General features: G+C 41.1%; 1 protein-coding gene across 6 annotated transcripts in view; it reads right to left on the minus strand.

Moving 5' to 3' along the window:
* Positions 1 to 995: 995 nt before the first annotated feature.
* The window catches only part of PANK1 (pantothenate kinase 1), a 37,012-nt gene continuing 17,945 nt past the window's right edge, over positions 996 to 20,062 (minus strand). For all 6 annotated transcript variants that reach the window (XM_026051534.1, XM_026051519.1, XM_026051510.1 and 3 more), the window contains 6 exons: positions 18,307 to 18,659; positions 10,352 to 10,605; positions 7,890 to 8,066; positions 7,357 to 7,480; positions 3,145 to 3,270; positions 996 to 2,534 (listed from right to left, as the gene is read on the minus strand). In XM_026051534.1, the coding sequence (XP_025907319.1) occupies positions 2,475 to 2,534; positions 3,145 to 3,270; positions 7,357 to 7,480; positions 7,890 to 8,066; positions 10,352 to 10,605; positions 18,307 to 18,642 (1,077 nt within the window). In that variant the 5' untranslated portion in view covers positions 18,643 to 18,659 and the 3' untranslated portion in view covers positions 996 to 2,474. The remainder of the gene's footprint in view (positions 2,535 to 3,144; positions 3,271 to 7,356; positions 7,481 to 7,889; positions 8,067 to 10,351; positions 10,606 to 18,306; positions 18,660 to 20,062) is intronic.

Genomic DNA, 20,062 nt, shown 5'->3' on the forward strand with positions numbered 1-20,062 from the left:
GGAAGATCACAGCCCATTGCACAAGAGCAGGCACTAATAAACCTGCCTTCAGTTCTGGGGAAAAAAAGGTAAGAGCAAGCAAGCAATTCTTCATATATCCAGCTAAATTTTTTCTTTAATGACAGTCATTGAAGTGCATTCAATTTTCAAGTGTATCCCTCTACAGGAACGCTGGCATTTTGCTTGTATTTTGCATTGTCACACAAATAACCAAGTCGAATAATGCTGCATGTATTAGAGCTGTCCAGAGGAACAACGAACTGTGACCAAATGAACTGAGGCCCACAATTCTTCTTCAGTAGATTTTAAAATAAAAATAAAAATAAAAATAAAAATAAAAATAAGGGGCGGGCGGGGAGGGGAGTAGAACAACAATCTATTTGTTTTCCAAAGGGAAAGAACATTTACAAGTAGTTTTTCACATACTGCATAGTCCGGAACTATCCTGTCCTGACTCACCGTCACTGGAAGATTCTTTGATCGAAGGTCACACTTCAAAGGCCAAAGATCCTCTCCAGTATTTCTGGAAACTGAAATATCTATACATATGACATTGGACACACAGTTTTGTTTCCTCTAAATATTTGAAGAAATCTACCGATTATTTACTTGCAGGTAGAGCTTAACAAATAAGCTTAATAAAAGCGTTTTCATCTTGTTGATGAAAAATTATAAGCACTGAGCAGAACTATCCCCATTTATCTCAAGTTTAACATTACATGAAAGTAACTACAGCATGTTAATATTTTCATGCTGTAGTTGTTTATCACCTATGAACAAGTCAATATTTAACAGGTAAAAAGCCTCAAAGACCAAAGCAACATAACAAAGGGTAAACAAGTCAAGTACCAATTAATGATCATAGAAATAACATGTCACACAGCAGAAATGTCACCAAATAGCGTTAGGCATTCCATATAATTCCAAGAAATGAATTCCACAGATGCATTAAAACCTTCAAAATGGTAGTGGTTTTTTTATTTGTCAGATAAATTAACACTTTAGTTAATATGAATTTACTTCAACATTTGGGAGATATGGAAATTAATGATTAATCCAGAAATGAAATCACCACTCTTCAAAAAAATATATCGAATACAAGTGTGAATTTTATACTGTTCGTCTGATGAGCCCTTAACATTATGTGACATCACACACAGGTTTGCAAGACAGAATCACATACAGATTGGTTTTCAGCCTCTCATTTGTGAGCCTTTGAGGTGTCTAAGAACAGAAAGTTCAGACATGCTATAATGAAGCAACCTAAGCATAGAGATTTCCAATGAGCCTTGAAAAATCTGGAAAAAAAATCTTGAAAATCATCTTGAAAAATAGAGGTCCACAAACCAAGAGAGATGAAAATATTATATTGGAATAAATACTGAAACCACAGTGCCCTGGAGGGAAAAGTCAATTAACACTAGCTTAATAACAGAAAATACATTACTGTGTGTTTTTTTCCCCCCCCCAGTTTTAGAAACCAGGACTTGATTAATGCAGCTTTCAATTGTTTTAGATTAAGATGAAGTTAAAAATTGCAGAGTACAGAAAAATCTTCAAATAAGAAGCAATCTCTCTTTGTCATCTAACACCAAGCATGTATCACAAACAACATCTGTACTACACAACTCTTTAAATAGAGCAGCGATTTTTCAACAGAAACAGGATTTTATTTTAGTGTTCATCTAATAATTCATGTTTTGGATTCCAATTTTAGTTTTCAATAATGTAAAGGAGAATTAATTCCACAAAAGCAGCTAGCCGCCTGTTCCTGTTCAAGTCAAACGACTACTGAAAAAATAGGATTTTAAATGATCCCTTCCTCAGATTTTCTTGCCACCTTCTCAGAAGAAACCCCAGTCATAGCAAGCTTGCCATCTTATTTTTCTTTTCTTTCCTTTATTTCTTATTTTTTTGTTGGGGTGGGAGAGAGGGGCTGGGAATGAGAGGGATAGGAAGAAGAGAGGTGTCTCATCTAATGAAGGAAACACAACAAATCAATAATTAGTTTTCACAGTAAAATGCATCAGTTTTGTAGTTTCATTTGAAACCAAGAACAAATCATGAAACGTCATGAAAATAAGATAAAAAATCTCCTAGAGTGATTACTAAATGAAGTTAAAATTACCACACTAATCAGTAAACCCCAGAAGAAAAAGCAGATGCCTCATAGTACAGGTTCTACATTGAACAGTATCCACCTTCTAAAATAAAACCATAAAATCTGTATGTTTGGCCATGTTGCACATATTTCCCCTTAAAAAATAGCATACAGAAAAAAATCTTGTTATTCCCAGTATGAATTCTGAAGTTCTTAGAAGCTCAAAACCCAGAAGTTAAAGATCAGCTAAAAGGATTTTAAATTATATACAAATCCAGCAGGTAGAACTACCATAATGGCTTCATTTCCATCCTTGTAGTGGCTTTCACTCTCATCCAGCAGCATCTGCAGTAGTCACCTCCGATCGGCTTTATCACTGATCATCTGTCATTTTAAGCAATTCTAGGAGAGCCCCAACAGCTCCAAAATAACCCTAGAAGCAAGACAAAGACAAGTCCAATGAAACTCAGAGACACACACAAACATGACCACATAAGGCCTCCAGTTCTGCTAAAGCAATTGAAGACACACTTCCTGCAAGCTATGCCATCTTAAGCCAAGAATTTCTCATTGAATTATAATTTAGTTTGATCTTGCTTATGTATATGGAAGAACACGACTCCAAAATGAGTATTACAATGATCTCCAAGTCTGTCAAAAAAGGCATTACAGATAACAACACTGCACTGAGGGAGGGCAGCTTGTTTCCACGACTGCACCTAGAGAAACTGCCTTCTCTTTCCTCCTACGCCCACAGGAGCACCAGACTGCGGAGGGCAGTGAGGAAGCAGAGGTCACAGATATACCACATTTAACAATAAATACTGCAAGATTAGTAGTCGGGTCAGAGACTTAACACTAAGTATTTTCAAATGAACTTGTAATCAAGTGATATTTACACAAAATACAGTTCGTGCTTTCTCTGCAAGGGATGCCAATGAATTTCTCCCTTTTGATTTCACCCAGCCAAGAAGCACAACTTTTTTCTCTCTTTTTTCCTTCTCTCCTTACAATAAAGGTAGGTTTAACATCTATTTCCTTACCTCATGTTCCAAAAACAGAGCTTTCAGCTGACCCTTGGACCAATAATCCATAGCATATGCTAGTACCTTCATAGAAACCATATTAATTCGGAGAAAGTTTCCAACAAATACCACCTTGTCGATGTTCTGTAAAATTGAAAAGCAGACCAACATGTTAGATTGAGTTATGCTATTATTCTTACTTAATATGCGCTTCAGTCTCCATTAAAAATTAAACCAGGATTTTAGGGTTTTATTTCCATTACCCAAACTAAAAACCTCAAGAACTCTAGCTACTGATCTATTACCTGAACATTGGTCCCATTTAAAAAATAAAACATACGGCCCACATGATACTTAGCATATACTGCTTCCCCTTTTTCTGCCCTCTAAGTTAACTTGAGCTCAGTTTTTGTATAGAAACATAAATATTTTTTGAACAGCGGAGCTACACCAGCAATAAGAGCCTCTCTCTTGTACACATCACTGCCTGTTACCAGGAATTTCATCACTTTCACAGTGCCTGTAACATTTACCAAACTGGACATGTTTGCACTTGGAATTGGTGCACTGTATCACGCACGCCACGTATCAGAACCGGTACAGAAAATTCACTAAAATCATCAGCCAAATGCTGGATGCATAAGCTTTTTAAAAGGAGTTTTAGAGGAAATCCTAGAAACATTTTTAAGCATCCTCAGCTGAAAATTACCAGCAAAAACCTGCTGAGAAACTACAAACTTTTAGTGTTACCTCACTTGAGTCATCCAGCTCTATGGAGTCTAATCCCTGGCTCTACAGCAATTACTTCAGCAGGCTGCACTTTTAGAGAGCCCACTACTACGTATTTGATGTACTATCCAGAATATCCTAACTTGAATGCTCAGACCTGAAAAGTGCTGATACCCAGACACAATAACTTACTTAGTACCTAGCAGCTTTAGATATTTGACTGGCCTTTCCAGACCAAAAAAACCAAAAACCCACAGCAAAACAAAGTAACTCAGGTTTAGAGCCAGCTGTGCAGCAGCTGACTTAGCAGGCATTCGCATTATCGGAATAAGGATAAATTGGAGCTTATAAAGCTGGCAATAAGGGCTTATAAAACTTCAAAATGCTGCAATCAAACACGGGTAAGGGCTCTTCGCATCTTTGCCAGCACAGTTTCGGCTCTGCCAGTCATTTCTGACACAGAAGAGAAAAGCCACATCTAGTTATTTTTCTGTAATAAAACATTGAAATTGATTGCAAAATGCAAATTGTATTGACCTTGGAATTTAATTTCAACCAAAAATTTTGCTCTATGTACATGCAAAGCTACCCATACCAGAAATTGAAGTAAGCAGTGCCTACTGTTGAGCAGAAATACTACTAAGTATGTTAAACCTAGAACTTGCAACCCCATCTACTTGCATATATTATGTGCAAATTCCATAGCAATTTTAATCTAAGCAAGGAATGCTGGAAAATGCTGAAGATGTAAAATTACCCAGGTTTTGGAACAGAAAACAGCTTTAGCATTTTTCATTAGATTACAAAAAAAAAAAAAAAAAGAAAGAAAGGAATGCTACCTTTAGCTCTTCAAAAACAGCCCTGCCAATTTTCTTTTTAAATTGTTCACAGCTGAAATATCCCAAGTTGAAAGACAGAAGTCTTAAACCGATGAAGGGTTTGTGGTGAATGGCATACTTCAGCTAACTGAATTACAACATCCTAGAAAACATGCACTTTTGTGTGTTTTGTTAAATTGCTCCTCTATCTGGCAGTAGAAAAGCTCGAATTCACACATTCTTGTGCCATTTCATTGGAGAGTGAAGTCTGTATGAATGATGCAATGAAAGAAGCCTGGACACATTTTCGCAAAAATCCTTGTGCAGATAGAACTAGCACTCTGCCTTTATGAAAACTATAAACCAGAGATATTGGTTTCCTTTATGTAGTCTATTGTGCCTAGGACAGGCAAAATGATGTGATGTTTCAAATGATGTGTAGCCAAATGGTTCCAGACTATGGAATTTTTCTACCCTATTGCCAACTTTGTGCAAGCAAGCTTAGCTTTGAAGTTCTGTAGACAGAATATTTCATTTATTCCCCAGCCTCAGTCTTTTCCTGAACATATGCAAGTCATTTTCAACATAATATTAAAGCTGCAATCACTGAAAAAGTTATCAAAACTCCTATTTCAGAACATATAAATTGATTTTAAGAACCTAAAGTGAACTTCACCATAATCCTAACCTAACGTACATAATGTGTCAGGGAAAAAATTAGATCACATTGAACTGCTGTTTAAGCATCCAAATCCCCCCCACCCCCTGTTTTTTGGGGCGAGAGGGGGAGAGGGCATTTAAATCATCAAGCTGGTAAAGAGTGGGAGCTAAATCTTCCAAATAAAGTTTAGTTGTCTAAATTAAAGAGGAACAGCAGCATTGCTTTTTAATGAATGAAAGCTATATGGAGATTAGGTGAATCACTAAAAATGATATCTCACTGATGCCTTACAATGAAATACTGTTTGAAATATTTTCAGTACATAAAACAAACAAGAAAACACCATATTTTCCACTTCTTTCAAACTACAGAAAGTGTTTGATAAACTAGATTCTCACAATAACTGGTAAATGAAGGATACTCAGCATATCAAACCACATTCCTCCATAAAACTCTATGGATTGTGTCCGGTTTCTAAATAAGTCTGTCCACGAAGCAAAAAGGTTAAGTTTTTCACAGCGACACAAAAGCATTAGAGTTACATTAGAGGCCCATTTCCTCCTGTGAATGCATCACATGTGGCTCCCTGCTGAAACTCTCCATGCTTTGATAGCCCTGTACAATGCTGCTTGAACTCCATGCCACAAGGCAACACTGTAAAGAAGCTGAAAGCAAAGAGAACATTGAAAGAATCATCATGACTGAAAAAGCCAAGCTGCCAAAAAACAAAAGAAGTCCACACCATTTTTCACAATGAAGAGACGTTTATGGGTGGCATTTTACAGGGACACGTGCTGAGACTCGTACTGCTCAACTACTTAAAAAGTGCTATAGAAAGAGGGATTAGCAGCCCAGTGTTCACTTTCATCAAAGTTGTTCAGCAGAGTCAAAATTTAAAAAGAGCAGCAAAACAATGCTGAAGAGTCCTGTAATACTGAGTGCCTAAGTAATAAAATGGCAGGTGATGTCTAGATTAAAAGACAGTAGAAAAAAAGACAGAGGGAGAGACATTCCACCAGTATTCAGACACGGCGATGGGCTCCAAGTTAGCCATTACCACTCACAGCAAGGACTGTGGAGGGACTCTAGATGGTTTCTCAGAAAAAAAACACAACTAAACTCCATTTTCAGTGGCAAAGACAAAAGTCAAACACAAAAAAACTGTTAAACTGGTAACACAAAATTCCTCAATATGCCACTACACAAATTCACGGCACCCACACATTATGAATACAGCATGAAGATGTGATCATTGTGTCTTAAAATCAGGTATCATCAGGTATCAGAGGATTCTTTTCCTCCCCACCTTCTTTTTGACAGTGAAAACATCTCATCACAGAATTCTGTGGTGCTTCAAAACAGTTACCAAAGATTGTAGATCCAAGTGATTCATTACCACATACATACAATGATGCAACTTCCAGCTCCAAAGTCCCTTGCTTTTTACTACTGGAAGCCAAAAAGGTGTTTTAATGGAACAAACATGAAAATTGTGGGTAGTTTAAGGAGAAGAGCGCAACAAGCATCTTGAAATAGGACACAGAATTATATTTATCTTCCCTCCAACCCAATATAGTAGATCTCAAACACAGGAAAGCCTAGACAATTCTAGTTTATCAGCCTGTGAATAGACCAAAAAGATGTTCTTCCTTTCATAGAAAAATAAGATCCATTAACAGCTAAGAGGAGATTAATAGTATTATTGACTTGGATTACAAAGGCCTTAATATCCAAGTCTTGCAGCTTGAGAACAACTGGCTACCAGAAGGCATTGACTGCTCAAGGAGAGCTTTACAGTGCAGCTTTCTCCCGTCTTCCCTACCATGGAGGTGTGCATGTTACCCTTTGCAGCAAAGCATGCACAACACAACATCACTGGAGTTAGCAGCCAGCATTAAACACAATGCATCTTTACCAAGGCCAGCCATATAATCACTATACCAGCAGTTAACTTTTTTTATGTTGATAACCTATAATGTTGTTTCTAAAGGTTTTAAGCTCATAGTAAATATGTCATCTTACCTCATTCAATGCACACATGCGAGCAATAGAACCTATGTTGTTGGTGATGGTGACCAAAGTAGCTCTGGCCAAGTCCTCTTTACTGATGGAATCTCTCTTTTCTTTACTCATCATATGGCCAAAGCTGTGTGAGGAAGATCATTCCTTTTAATATGAAGTACTTAGGAGCGTTAAATGCCCTTAGAAATTTAATTATTTCAGTAATCCAAGTTTTGTTTGGATTTGATATTCATTGACTTGGAGCAAAGAGAGGAAACACATTAGAAGGAATCCCACTGTAAGGATAAAATAATGAGCAAAGACACCTATGATAAAGTAACTGTAATTTAAATGGAAGCAAACTATGCGAAGCATTCCTTATACCTGTTAAAAAAGGCAGAAAGTAGGTGAGAGATCCTAAACACAAGCCATCTGATAAACAAGGACGACACTTCCACATAGTCATGGTACATAGTTCAAGGATTAGGCACTTAGTTCAGCATGCACAGTTAATATGGTTGTTTCTAACACATTCCAGTGAAATTAATAAGTACCTTGAGGCTACAGCAGATCCTTGAAGGCCAAATCGCTCATAATCTCCTCCATAAATGTCTTTCACCAGCTTATCCACGTTGGTGCTGTCCCCTTTTGCAGCCATTTCTAATGCTTCCTCAAACGTCTCACAGCCAGTCAGCAGACAGCACAGGCCCAGGAACGTGCCACCTCCGAGGCTGAAAAGCACAGCTCTGTGAAACCAGCAGCTTTAAGCAGCTTCTTCCATTGCTTTTCAGATCCCTGTTCTTAAACACATTCCCACAGCTACAAATTATGGCCCTGCAACTCAACGCCTACATTGCGGAAGTGGAGAGACCCTATACGGGACTTGTATTTAATATTGGTATGGCTTTAAATGTGGTATTTTTAAGGCTCTAATATTAAAAAAAAAAAAAGGAAAGCTAAGAAATATGGTCCAATCCCACTCACCAGTCTGCTATTTGTAGCAAGTTTTCCGTGGACAGGAATACACAGCCAGCAGATGATTTTGAGTCAGGGATAAAAGAACTGAACTACCAGCAACTAAAATTAAGCAGCTCTACAGAGATAAGCAGCCAAGACAGACCACATCTCCCTCAGCCAGCAGTGGGAAGCAATTTGGGTTCCTTTTAGAAGAAATCAACGAACAATCAGTTTACCTGAAACCCTCAACAAGCTCAAGAACAATACTAAGGACTATATATAAATATATATATATATATTTAGTAGCAAGCATTTCATACCAATTGGTAACTAATTTCAATTAGAATCATCTACTTTATATGCTTCCGTCTCAACAGCTCAAACTTATTTAAGTTACACAGGTCCAATGCACCTGAAAAGCACCAGTTCAACAGGCTTAAAAACCATTATCTGCCATCACCTGGGCTGAGAACAGCTGTGCTGAACTTCCCTATCACCTCTGCATCCCTCCTCACTCTTATCACCTGGGAGAAAGTTAATTTGCACTAACTGCAGTCACACCAATTGCAGCCACGGCAAAAACAAAGAGGATCAACAAATCTCAAATGATTTATTTGCACTCCACAGAAAGCACGGGGGCTACGTAGGAACACCATTCAGTCAGTGCTGCCAGGTTTTCAGGAGTGTTTTTCAGAACATTTCCAGTAGCAATACAATATATTTGCCAAGAAGCAGAAAGCTTTACACATTAGCCACAAACAACATCGGTTTTATCAAGTCAACAATGCACTCAAATTAAGATTTTCCTTTTGTAATAGAAAGAATCAGAAGCATATCTACAGATACTGAAGCTTAAAAACAACATCAGAATTGCAGAAAATTGAGGCCTTTCAGCTTGTGTTCATTTGTGCTATACACAGAACAACAGTTTTTGCCTACAGTTGGAACAAAGACATGTTTAGTTAAGACAACAGAGGACACATTCATGTGCAAGATATAGGTGATATTTCATTAGAATACATCAGAAACTGAAAAAATGCAACTTTGGAAGGCACTAGGAAATCCAAAGAGCTGTTTTGGTTGCTGTTTTCAAAGGGGAATGTGTTATGTTATTTTCTAATTATTATTATTTTTTTTTCTCTCCAGAGTAAAGTGAATCTAAGTCTGCTTTTTCCCTAGGATTTCTCATACAAATCATTTTGATTTCATCTGCATGTACAAGTGGGACAGGTTTAATCAGCACTTCAATAACTAGTCTGGATGAACCCAGCTCCAACTACAGACGTTCCCTAGGGCCACAGCAGCCACATTGATGCCAGTAAATTTAAGCATGCCTCAGACTGCTTTGAGGCCTCAAGGCAAAGGGCAAGGGGTGCTCTGCAGCCACCCTGCTGAACTTCCAGCTGCCAAAACAGAGCACTCACATCTAAACCTCCTACTGAGACCATTCCTGCTTGGCTGTACCTCACAAACTGCATCAGAGTCCCAGCTGACCCAGCCTGAAATTATGCTGAGGACAAAGCAAGAACACACACACACAAGTTCTAGTCTTTGCTCTCTGTCAGAGTTTAATTTACCAGCATGGTCCAAATACTAGTGTAATCAGTGAAAGAAAGAACGAGACCTCAAAATTCCTTTGCCAAAAATCCAGTAGTAGCAGGTAATTCTAACCAAGATCTTCTATATTCTGGATACATGTCCTAACGAACAAGCAAAAGGTTTCTGCTTAGCCCAGATATTCTAATTTTACTCCTCTGTCTTGTTTGGGGGAATCAAAGGAAGGGACAGACTCATTTATTGGAACAGACCTATTGGATAATTCACAGCAAAAGAGAGGGAGCCAGAACACCAAGAGGAGACAGCGCAGCTCCTGGTAGAATGGATCAGTAATTAATCAGTAATTTTGGTTACACAGACCTCTGCTCAGAGGCAATTTCCAGCCTTGCTACTGAGGGACTTTGACTAAAATGAAAGATGAGCACAATATGGGGCTGCACCTACTAGTCACACTGACTACAGTCTATCAAATTAAGGAAAAAATACATAGGATAAAATTTACCTGGATCCTGTGACTCTTTTATAGTTATCCTTAGAATATACAGCTAGGATGCTGACCCCTGAGCCTATGTTAACCAGCAACATAGGATACGGATTATCAAGGCAGTAAGGTTTTTTCTGGCACTGTTCAGGATCCGTGGGATTTTCAAAATAATAGCACTCTGGTTGGCCATTGAAACCAACAGAATCAACGTAAAGCAGGCCCTGGATCAAACAGTCCAATTCATCCAGTTTGTGGAGTTGTAGATCAGCAATCTGGAAGAAAACAACAAGAAGTTAATAACTGAGCATCTCTTAGCACCACATGACATCGAGAAAGGCTCTGCTGAAGCACTGTGGTAATAGCAACACATTATGCAATTTAAAGAGTATGAAGATCTGAATAAGCATAAAGTCACAAATAAAAGCAATTTGCCATCTTCCTGACAGCAGGTAACTCCCCACACAGTGACAGGACCCTCAAAAGTACCAGCCTTGTGTCCCCTGCCTTTGAGAAACTCCGTGGTCTGCAAGCAGCCTAGGAAAACTTCCCCCTACCCTCTCATAATCTGAAGCAATAAATGTCCTTCCCTTCACCCCTACCCCAAGAGGAGTTGGGCACTGCTGCTTTTAGCACATTTGGGGATGCAACACGCCTTAACTCCTAATTCAGCTACTTTCCCCAGCAGTTTAATGAAACATTTAACAGAAAAAGCAAGAACAAGGAACTTAGCTGAACAACCAGGCAGTTCAAGCTTTACAAACTGAATGTTATGTTAACAAGCATTAAAGTTGCAGCAGAAATTCCTGAAAAATTATGTTTCTAAAACATTTCACGAGCAGAGTGCTATTTCTTTTGAGTACTTTCAAAGATCCACAAAAAAAAAAAAAAAAAACACAACCATATTCCCAGTGTTTGGTGAAAAACACCAGTGAAAATCCCCAAACAAAAATATCTTGAGGTCCCTGCCCAGGCACACTGTTCATAACGTCGTTGTACTAGAGGGCAGAAAAACAACTATAAGACCTTTAGAAGGATGGTCTTTAGATCGCACAGATGCTCTTAAGACTGGACCTAAGCAGGCAGGTCTACTTGCCATTGCATTCCATATACCAGAATTAGAAACCATATCCCTTCCAGAAATATATGGTATGATGACAGCCCATAGGAAGTCTCCTCTGCAGAGGACATGGGTTCAGACCTGTGTTAGGTAGATTTTTGGGGGGTGAGTAGAGGGGGAAAAAAAAATTATCACTCATTCAAATCCTGAGGCCACCTGCATTCCTGCACCTTTGCGGTGTGTCCCATACATTCCCTTTCTACCAAAAAAGCAGCAAGATGTTAGGAACAGGAAGAGACTATATAAAACTAAGATGGTTCTTAAAACGTACATATTGCGGTATATTTTTGTAGCTACCACCTATTTTTAATTTGGGAAGCTATATTAAGTTACTACGAAGAGGAAAGATATTTTAGTACAACAGACACCAGCAATAGGTTACATTCTTCTGAGCTATTTAAATCTTTTCCCTTCCCCTCCCACATCAAGCAGACTCAAAGCAGCAGAACAGACCCAGTAATCTGTAGGACATCTGCCTGTCAATACATAAAAGTGGAGATCACAGCTTCTTGTTTCACATTTTACTACTGTAACTGGTGCAAGTTTCTTTTCTTGGTTACCAAGTTGTTACACAAGTTACAATTATAGAAACACAACATAAAATACTTAAACTAATTACCCGGCAAATAAACACAATGAAAGCAAGTAAGAAAGTGTTTCGAATAAGCATTACAAAAGTCTTGCAAATAGTAATTTCACCGGCTTCCTGCTATTAAATGTGCAGAGTAAGCTACAACCAAGAGGCACACGATACAATGGATTAACGTAATAAACATCTTGTGTACTCTTGAAGTCCACAGTCACCTCTGCTCAGAAGATTATACAGAATATAGCTTATATTAATGCATATAATTACATATAATTGTATTTATATAATTACATCTAACTCATAATTTGTATTTCATTGTAATGAATGTTTTATGTAGTTAACTGTGTTGCACACGGCTTGCCAAGCACTAGCAAAGGTTACCAGGATCTTTCCTATGCTACGCACGGTAGAGACTCATTTCATCATTTGACTGCTCGAACTGCAGCCTGACAAAACGTGACTTAGCAGGGACCCGTGACGCACTCGGAGCGATGGCACGTTTATTTTTATGCCTATCATTACTGAGGTATGAAATACTTTTTCTCCCAACACATGCTATTTCCACGACTTACTGTTCACTCACTGCTACACAACGAGCTATGGAAAGCTTTGCTTGTGAAAGCAGAATCATGAGCAGGTTTGTGGCCCTCGGCATCACAGCCTCAGTGCCTCACATCAGCCAAATAGGGGAACAAGCTGCTTGTGTCTCTACAGCGCTGCACTTTAAGATGAGTGACAAAGCTCGAAAATAAAGAGCAATCAATCCAAATCTAAGAATAAAACACAGTATCAAGGCAGAAACAGATAAAAACCCTTCTTCCTACAGACTCTCAGGTCTGCCCAATGTTTTTGTAAGGGAAGAACAGAAGAAACTAAATGGAAGTTCCTTTCAAGCACTGACCAGCAAAGCTTTATAAAAGAGAAGTCAGGCCTGATAAGAGACTAGAAATCCCTTTAACAAGGCGTTATATCCAGCAGGCAGAAAAGCATTGCTGCTTTCTTTCACATACAACAGCCATGGCAAACTGCTGTGCACTTTTCTGCCCTTCGTTACTGGAGGGAAGGAGATGGGCACCAGTATTGCACACAGAGCCACCTTTCCCTGAGGAATCCCTCCGCAGCCGTGAGCTCTGCAAGGCTCCAACACGCCGGGAGCCGCCCGCTCCGCGTCCCTGGCAGCCCGGCAGGCACCCGGCCGCGCCGCAGAGGCGGCTGCAGTCGGGGTCACAGCTGGCAGCCCCTGCGGTGCCCATCGAGCTGCCTTCTCTCTATCCATTCCCTGCTCACCACGACTCCAGCAGCTCAACTGCTGCAAATCAGAAGGGCCTGTAAACATCCCAGCTAATGTCTGAGTAGGCTTGCCTCTTTCCTGCTGCTTTGCCTGACCTCACCATGTTCTGCTGCTCCTCATTTTTCAGCCGCTCAAAGCAATCCTCCCTGCAAAAATCTCAAGTTTATGCACAAGCGTAAAACAAAGATGAAAACTGTATGTAAAAATACATTTTAACATGATTTATTTCCTGCAACTGTTGTTACCAAGAGTATTTGCTGACACTTTTCTACCCATTACTAGGGGCAAGAGCAACAGAGCACTCAGCTCCTCCTGCCCTGCACGCCTGCAGCTACAGGCACTGTGTTGTCTCTCTAGGGGAAGGGAAAAAAAAACACACACACAGTTGTACTATGAAAGAAAAACCCTGGAGCAGTGTAGTACACAAGACTCTGGAGGGAAAAACCTATGGTGGTTACAGTGAAGATACATGCACCTTTTAAAAGAATGATTTTTCTATGTTACAGCCACAGAACAAAAATTCCTCTTCCATTTTAGACTGTTTTCAAATACTAGAGAATGGGAAGGGTCAGAAGATACAGAACCTCAGGGAATTCTTCAGGACCATCAAAAGCAAGGACTAAGGACTTTAACAGATACTCAGACACACAAATGGGTACCCCACAGCACAGAAGGGAACGCTGCCACATGACAGCTCATGCCTGAGCAAGTAACCCCCAAAACTGAGTTGGTTCAAAGAATATGGAAAAAGGTCCATTGTTACAGGTAAAGATATTGTATTAAGGAGAATGAAAGCCTTCCTCTTGCTGCAGACTTACAAGGAGTACTACAAAAGTGCATTTTCTGTTCAAGACTTTTTTTTTCTCTACATAATGCCAAACACAAGTCTTAGCTGTATTCAGACATCACAGAGTATAAAAACGACTCATATCCACCAAGACACGAGCACAGTGACCACAGCGGGCAGCTGACAGGACCCTGCCGCCAAGAAACAACCTGGCCCCAACTTGCTGCTTCCTTCAGGAACACAAGTCAGACCCAAGTCATAAGTGTTAGTTTTTATGGGCAAGTGTTTCCACTCAGCAGTGCAAACATGAGAGGGCCCAGTCCTCCTCACGTGAGCTGAGGGCAGTCACAACATCTCTGCAGGGGCAGGGGAAAAGCCTGGCAATCAGCACAGATCTCTTCAATGAAGCTTTGGCTCATGAAAGCTGTCACTAAGCTTGAATTTTTAGAGAGGAAATGGTAACTTTAGAACCTACTGCAGTTAAGAGTTAGAGCTGTTCATTTGTCTCCTGAACTTTCAATGAAAGATAGACAAATGTTTCTTACAGAAACTGTTACAGATGTAACATTTGGCAAATCTATGAGTTAGAACAGCCTTGCTTACTGTATCACTCTGGCTTTTATAACCCTTCCGGGCTTGGCTCCAAATTTTCCTTCTTATAATAGCTCATGGTCTATCTTTTCCTCCTGTCTCTCTCTCATTACCTCTCCTCCACTTTCATAAGTATGTACTCGTTTTCTCTATATTTTGATTGTCTTCACCTCACCAACACCTCAAAAAATAATTAAAAAACACCACACCTTTCCAAATTTGCTTCTTTTCCAGGTTAGCTGAGGCAGATATTCTCCCCAGGTCATCCCATACACTGAGACTAGGAAATCTCCACTCGCACCCAAACAAGACAAGGCTCAGTACTACCAAAAGGTCAACCCAACACCTTCACCAAGGCAAAAAAGGACAACTCTACACCAGTTTTGGGGGAAAACAGCACTATCTTGGGGCCATCTTCAGAGATTCCACCTTTCTGGCCACTCCGTTGGAAGGATCTCCTCTCTCTCCTGCAGCACATGCTCCCTGTTCCCGTTCCCCTCGGCCGGCTCTCCCGGCTGCTGGCAGCAGCACAAGGTGTCCCGGTTCCCTCGCCCGCTCCCCGGATTCCATGTGAGCTCCGAGCCGGCTCTGTGGGTCCGAGCGGGGCAGCGGCCTCCTCGAGCAGCGAGAGCCGACACGAGGCTTGACGGTTTGACACCCCCGTAATTAGACACAGCCCCTCGTTATGCAACACTGCAAAAACCTGCTACCAGGCACTGCCAGGCATTCCGGTTTTACCCCACAGTTAGCTTTTCTGCAGGATTTTCTATAGGTTTCTAGAGCATTTTCTATAGGTTCTGAGGAAGGTGAAGACCTGAAATTGTGTTGGTAATTTTTTTTAAACACATATTTATAAGCACACACACACACAGATGTTCTTTATTAAGAGTTTTCTTGGCTCAGGCCCTGCTTCCACTCAAGCCAACAGCAACATTCCTATCAAGACAAGTCGGGATCTGTAGTAACCTATTCAGAGCATGAGTACAAAGATCCCTATTTCAACCCGTTGCAACTGTCAGAAACTTTGCAATATAGCAGGTTTTGGATATAGGCCTGCAGAACAGACATACAACCTTTCTTCCCTCTTCCCCCACATAACTTTGTAAGGATAGTCAGTAGGAAACGAGAAGCAGCAGCCTAAGAACTCGCTGCTGCAATCTTAGAAGAGTTAACCTGGAATGTGAATGTTATTTTGCGGTATGTTGAACCTTTTATCTTAAATCTATGCAATCCTGAGACTCAGAAGCATTTAAAAATGCTAAGAAATAAAGAAGTGACTGTTAAAAACACGTGGAGTGTAAAACAGAGGTTTAGAACAAAAGCAGGTTATTTGCCATTCTATACATTTGTCAGCATTTAACCAGATTTTGTTGTAATTGAGACTCAAACATCACTTTTTCCATACTGCCTCCAATTTAAGCCTCTGCCACATATGACATTAAATAACATGAAAGACTCCAACAGCAGGATATTAGATTTGGCACTAAACCTCTCTTCCTCCAGGTAAGTTGGAGTAATCAAGTGTGTGAAACAGGTACTTTAATGCTTTTAAAGAGCAATTCCGCACCCGCTGCCCAATGTCCACTGGTGGCCAGCAGAGCACTTTCAGCTAATGCTACAGCTGCAGGAACAGGAGACATTCCACTCTGCACCTCCTCATTTAGTAATCTATCTGACAGTATACAATGCAGAAAGAATTCAGGAAAGCTGATCATGCCAGTCCTCCGCCAAAATCCACTCAGCACTCGTAGAGGTTTACAGCAATTCAAGAACTTGACAGTCCCTCATTACAGTAGCTGCTTTTATGCCCAAGATTCACAGAAAATCTGCAAGTCTGGGCTCACCTGTACAGCATTCTCACTGCCCCCTAAAGAATCAGAATAGCTGAATAGCAAGGAATATTAACAAAAAATATGTCCTATAATGCAAAAATGGATGCCAGGATTCTTAGCCACTCCAGATTCTTAAAGAGGGTCAGTTTTATCTGGAAGGAAGCAGTCAAGAGCAGATGGGCCGTTGCTTCCCTGTGCAAGTTAAAGACACTTGTACATTGCTTTTGCAGGTGACACTGACCACCAAAGACTGGATTGTCTTCACCTAATGCTTGGGAAGCTGCACAGGATGAAGCTCACACATCTTAGCACCTACCATAAAAGAGGAGAACCTAAGTCCGTCCCATTTTTCTACCTCCCCTTGCCTTCTCAGACCCCAATACAGTCCCTGTCTGCAGAGGCAGCTCCACAGGGCCCAGCCTGGCAGCCTTTCCCACTCCTGCAGTAAAAACATGGGCCAGGGATGCTCCTGTGCAGCTTTTCACAGCCAAAAGGGAACAGAAGTGGAAAGACAGTTCCCCCCGCCAGGAGCTAAGAACCTTTATCAGGACACAGCAAAGGCACACATGGCAGGCAGAGAGCAGCTGATTTTCTACCAGGAACTTGAGGGTTTACTTTCAGAAATGTTAGTTGCAGTTTCTGCAGAACCTGCAATTTGCAGGTATTTCTGGACCCAAGGCCCCTCACCTAGACAGCAGAGCAACTAGCATGTGGATCTACATACGGATTACAGTTCTCACAGCTGGGAAAAGGCCATGCAATGTGCCAGGTAGAACAAAACCAAGGATAGGTTAACAGCAGAAATCTTAGACTGCGGTGATTAAGAGAAATGAGAGGATAAAAGCAAGGCAGCAAGAGAGAAAGGAGACTACACAAATCAAGCTTGTCTGTAAATATCATCCTGGGTGTCAGCGAGCAGCTGATAGGATCCGAGATGGCCCTGGCAGGGGTGAGGAATGCACACATCAAAGACTGGTCAACAGCTCACACATCAAGGTTGTATCTCTGCAGCCTGAGGCAGAGACAGACAAGCAACTGCTGCAACCCATCACCCCGGGCCACCACTCCTCACACTTGGGTCAGAGCACGAGACCTGCCTCCTGAGGTCACAGATCACATTAGCATGGAAAGAACACTCTGCTACAGACAGGCTAGCCACTCTTTCACAGAAAATGAACGGGGATACGCACCAGCAGAGACTCGTGCACAACAAGCTCCTGCCTTGCCAGGGACTGTTTCTCTGGGAGGCAGTTGCACGACAGCTGCCCAAGCCCCTGCTCACCGCTGCTTTTGCGGGACACACTCCAGCTCCACTCAGAAGCTGCAGCTACCACAGAAGTTAATTCCCCATGCAGCACCTCGATACTTCAGATTTGGGTTTTTTTTTTTTTTGGACTCCATGCATGGGACCTTCCTTCACATGACACGCAGTCAGAATTGAAATCAAAAGCTGACTACATTTCCCTGTTTCCCTAGGCTTTTTCCCTCCCAAGCTTGCTCTTCCAGAACCCAGACTCCAGCCTTCAAGCAGACTAATACCAAAAAGGGAAGAAGGGTCTTGTTGCCAGCCTGTATGGTTTCATTTCTGGATTTTCCATACATATCCAATATGGAGAATGAGTGCCTGTAGTTTCAGGTTTCACGCTGTTCATCATCCAGCTAGCACTGACAACAGTGTTATTCTCTCTGCAAATTTTCATCAATGGAAAGTGTTTCATAAAATCTCTCCCCCCAGACATGCTATCCCACAGGCCTTGCTCACATACCGTTCTGAAGTCCTCCTCAAATTTGTAGGCTCCACCTCCGGTGGCGCACAGTGTCGTATGCAAACTGGAGAAGTTCTTTTCACTGCCCATCTGTATGAACCTGTGCATGGCACAGCTGGGAAAGCGGATAAAATGCAGGTTGCCTTTGCGTCCACACATAGTCAAGTTTTTCAGTTCCAGATGGACATCACGAATGCCAGTTTTACCATAAGCTGTATTGGAGGTCAAGTATTTCCTAATGCTTTTCAGGTTTTCCACCTCCTCCTGCTCCTCTTCTGCAGTTATGTCTTTAGGTTCAAAGTAGACCAGTTTAACCAAGGTTCCTCCGATATCCATTCCAAACCATGGGAATGCTAAGGGATGGGGAAACAAAGAGACAAAAAGCCACTGTAAATATACAGGTTAGCTCTATGAAAAAATATTTCCTGAATGATGAATCAGCTGGTGAAAGTTAAAGCATCAGAATCTGCTCCTGAAAACTGTTGGGAACTTGCATATCCAAATCATGAGTATAAGATACCTCTCTAAATTAGGCTTTATAATCAAGCCTAAATTCCCCAAAAGAGCAGAGAACCTGAAAGTACCCCTCTTGTTTGGAGAAGTACACTGACATTTTTTTTTCTCCCCCAGGAAATTATTTAAGTCAACACCTCTTGGGAGAGCGCACTGACTGCATTTCACCCAGTCTGACTCTTGTCACCAATTCTTAGAATAGATTAAGGGAGAGAAGAAGTGGAAAAAAAATGAAAAAAAAAACACCAACAACCTACCCAAAACACTCCTCAAGTTGCATTTCTACCACATAGCATCTATAATTCCCTTTCCACTCCCTCTATCCTTGATCACCTCTGCTCTTGATTAAATAGTCTCTCCAAAAATAGGACACATAGCTAACACCAACTGGAACTTGTAACATCCCAGGGTTCCAATGCTCCTTTTGAATGGTGGCAATAGGTCCCCTTCCTATCACAGTGAGTGCCTCCTCATCCACCAGAGCCGGGTAGAGCTGTTAACACTTGCAGATATTAGCAGAAAGAGAATGAGCTGCAAGAGTCAAATGTCTAAAATCCACAGACAACATCTTGTTTGAGGAGCAGAGATGCCCTGTGCTGGGGCACACAGTGACCTGGCCCACAGTTATGCTAGAAATGCCACTATCTGCCCCGGCCAGCCCGGGCACAGCAAAGCCCCAGCTCCGCTGGCAGCGAGAGAGGTTCAGTGCTGCAAGCAGGTCCCTAAGACAGAGCCCAGCCCCTCTGCCCTGAGCGCCCTGCTTAAATACACATGCACACGGGTTATAAATACTGGGCCAGGTAACATCTGCATGGAAAGTGAGTGAGAACACAACGTTTTACATGGGTATTTTAGGAGGAGACAGCTAGTAGTATCTGTTAGAGAAATTTTAATTATAATTACAATTACTTGACTAAGTGGCTTACACAAAATCAGTTTCTTAAATACCAGTCATGCAAACTTCTTTTTCCTAGTTTATTCTCGCTGTCAATCTTTTTGTGGGCCAAATTGCTAGTTGCAGAAGAAAAAGAACTTTGGTCCTAGAACATAGGTCGTTTTCTCTGAGTGCAAATGAAGAGCACAAGACCACTCCACAACCAGCAGCACCTCAGCCAGGCTGAACAGCTTAGTTTCTTCACAGCTGCTGACACCAGTTACCTGCTGAAATTCACCTGCAGAAAAGGAGACAAACACTTCTCAAAGACCCTGAGAAGTCTCACTCAAATCCATAAAAGCTCAGTGC

Source organism: Nothoprocta perdicaria, unplaced genomic scaffold (genome assembly GCF_003342845.1).
Source record: "Nothoprocta perdicaria isolate Ctin4 unplaced genomic scaffold, notPer1 scaffold_111, whole genome shotgun sequence".
Classification (NCBI taxonomy): Eukaryota; Metazoa; Chordata; class Aves; order Tinamiformes; family Tinamidae; genus Nothoprocta; species Nothoprocta perdicaria.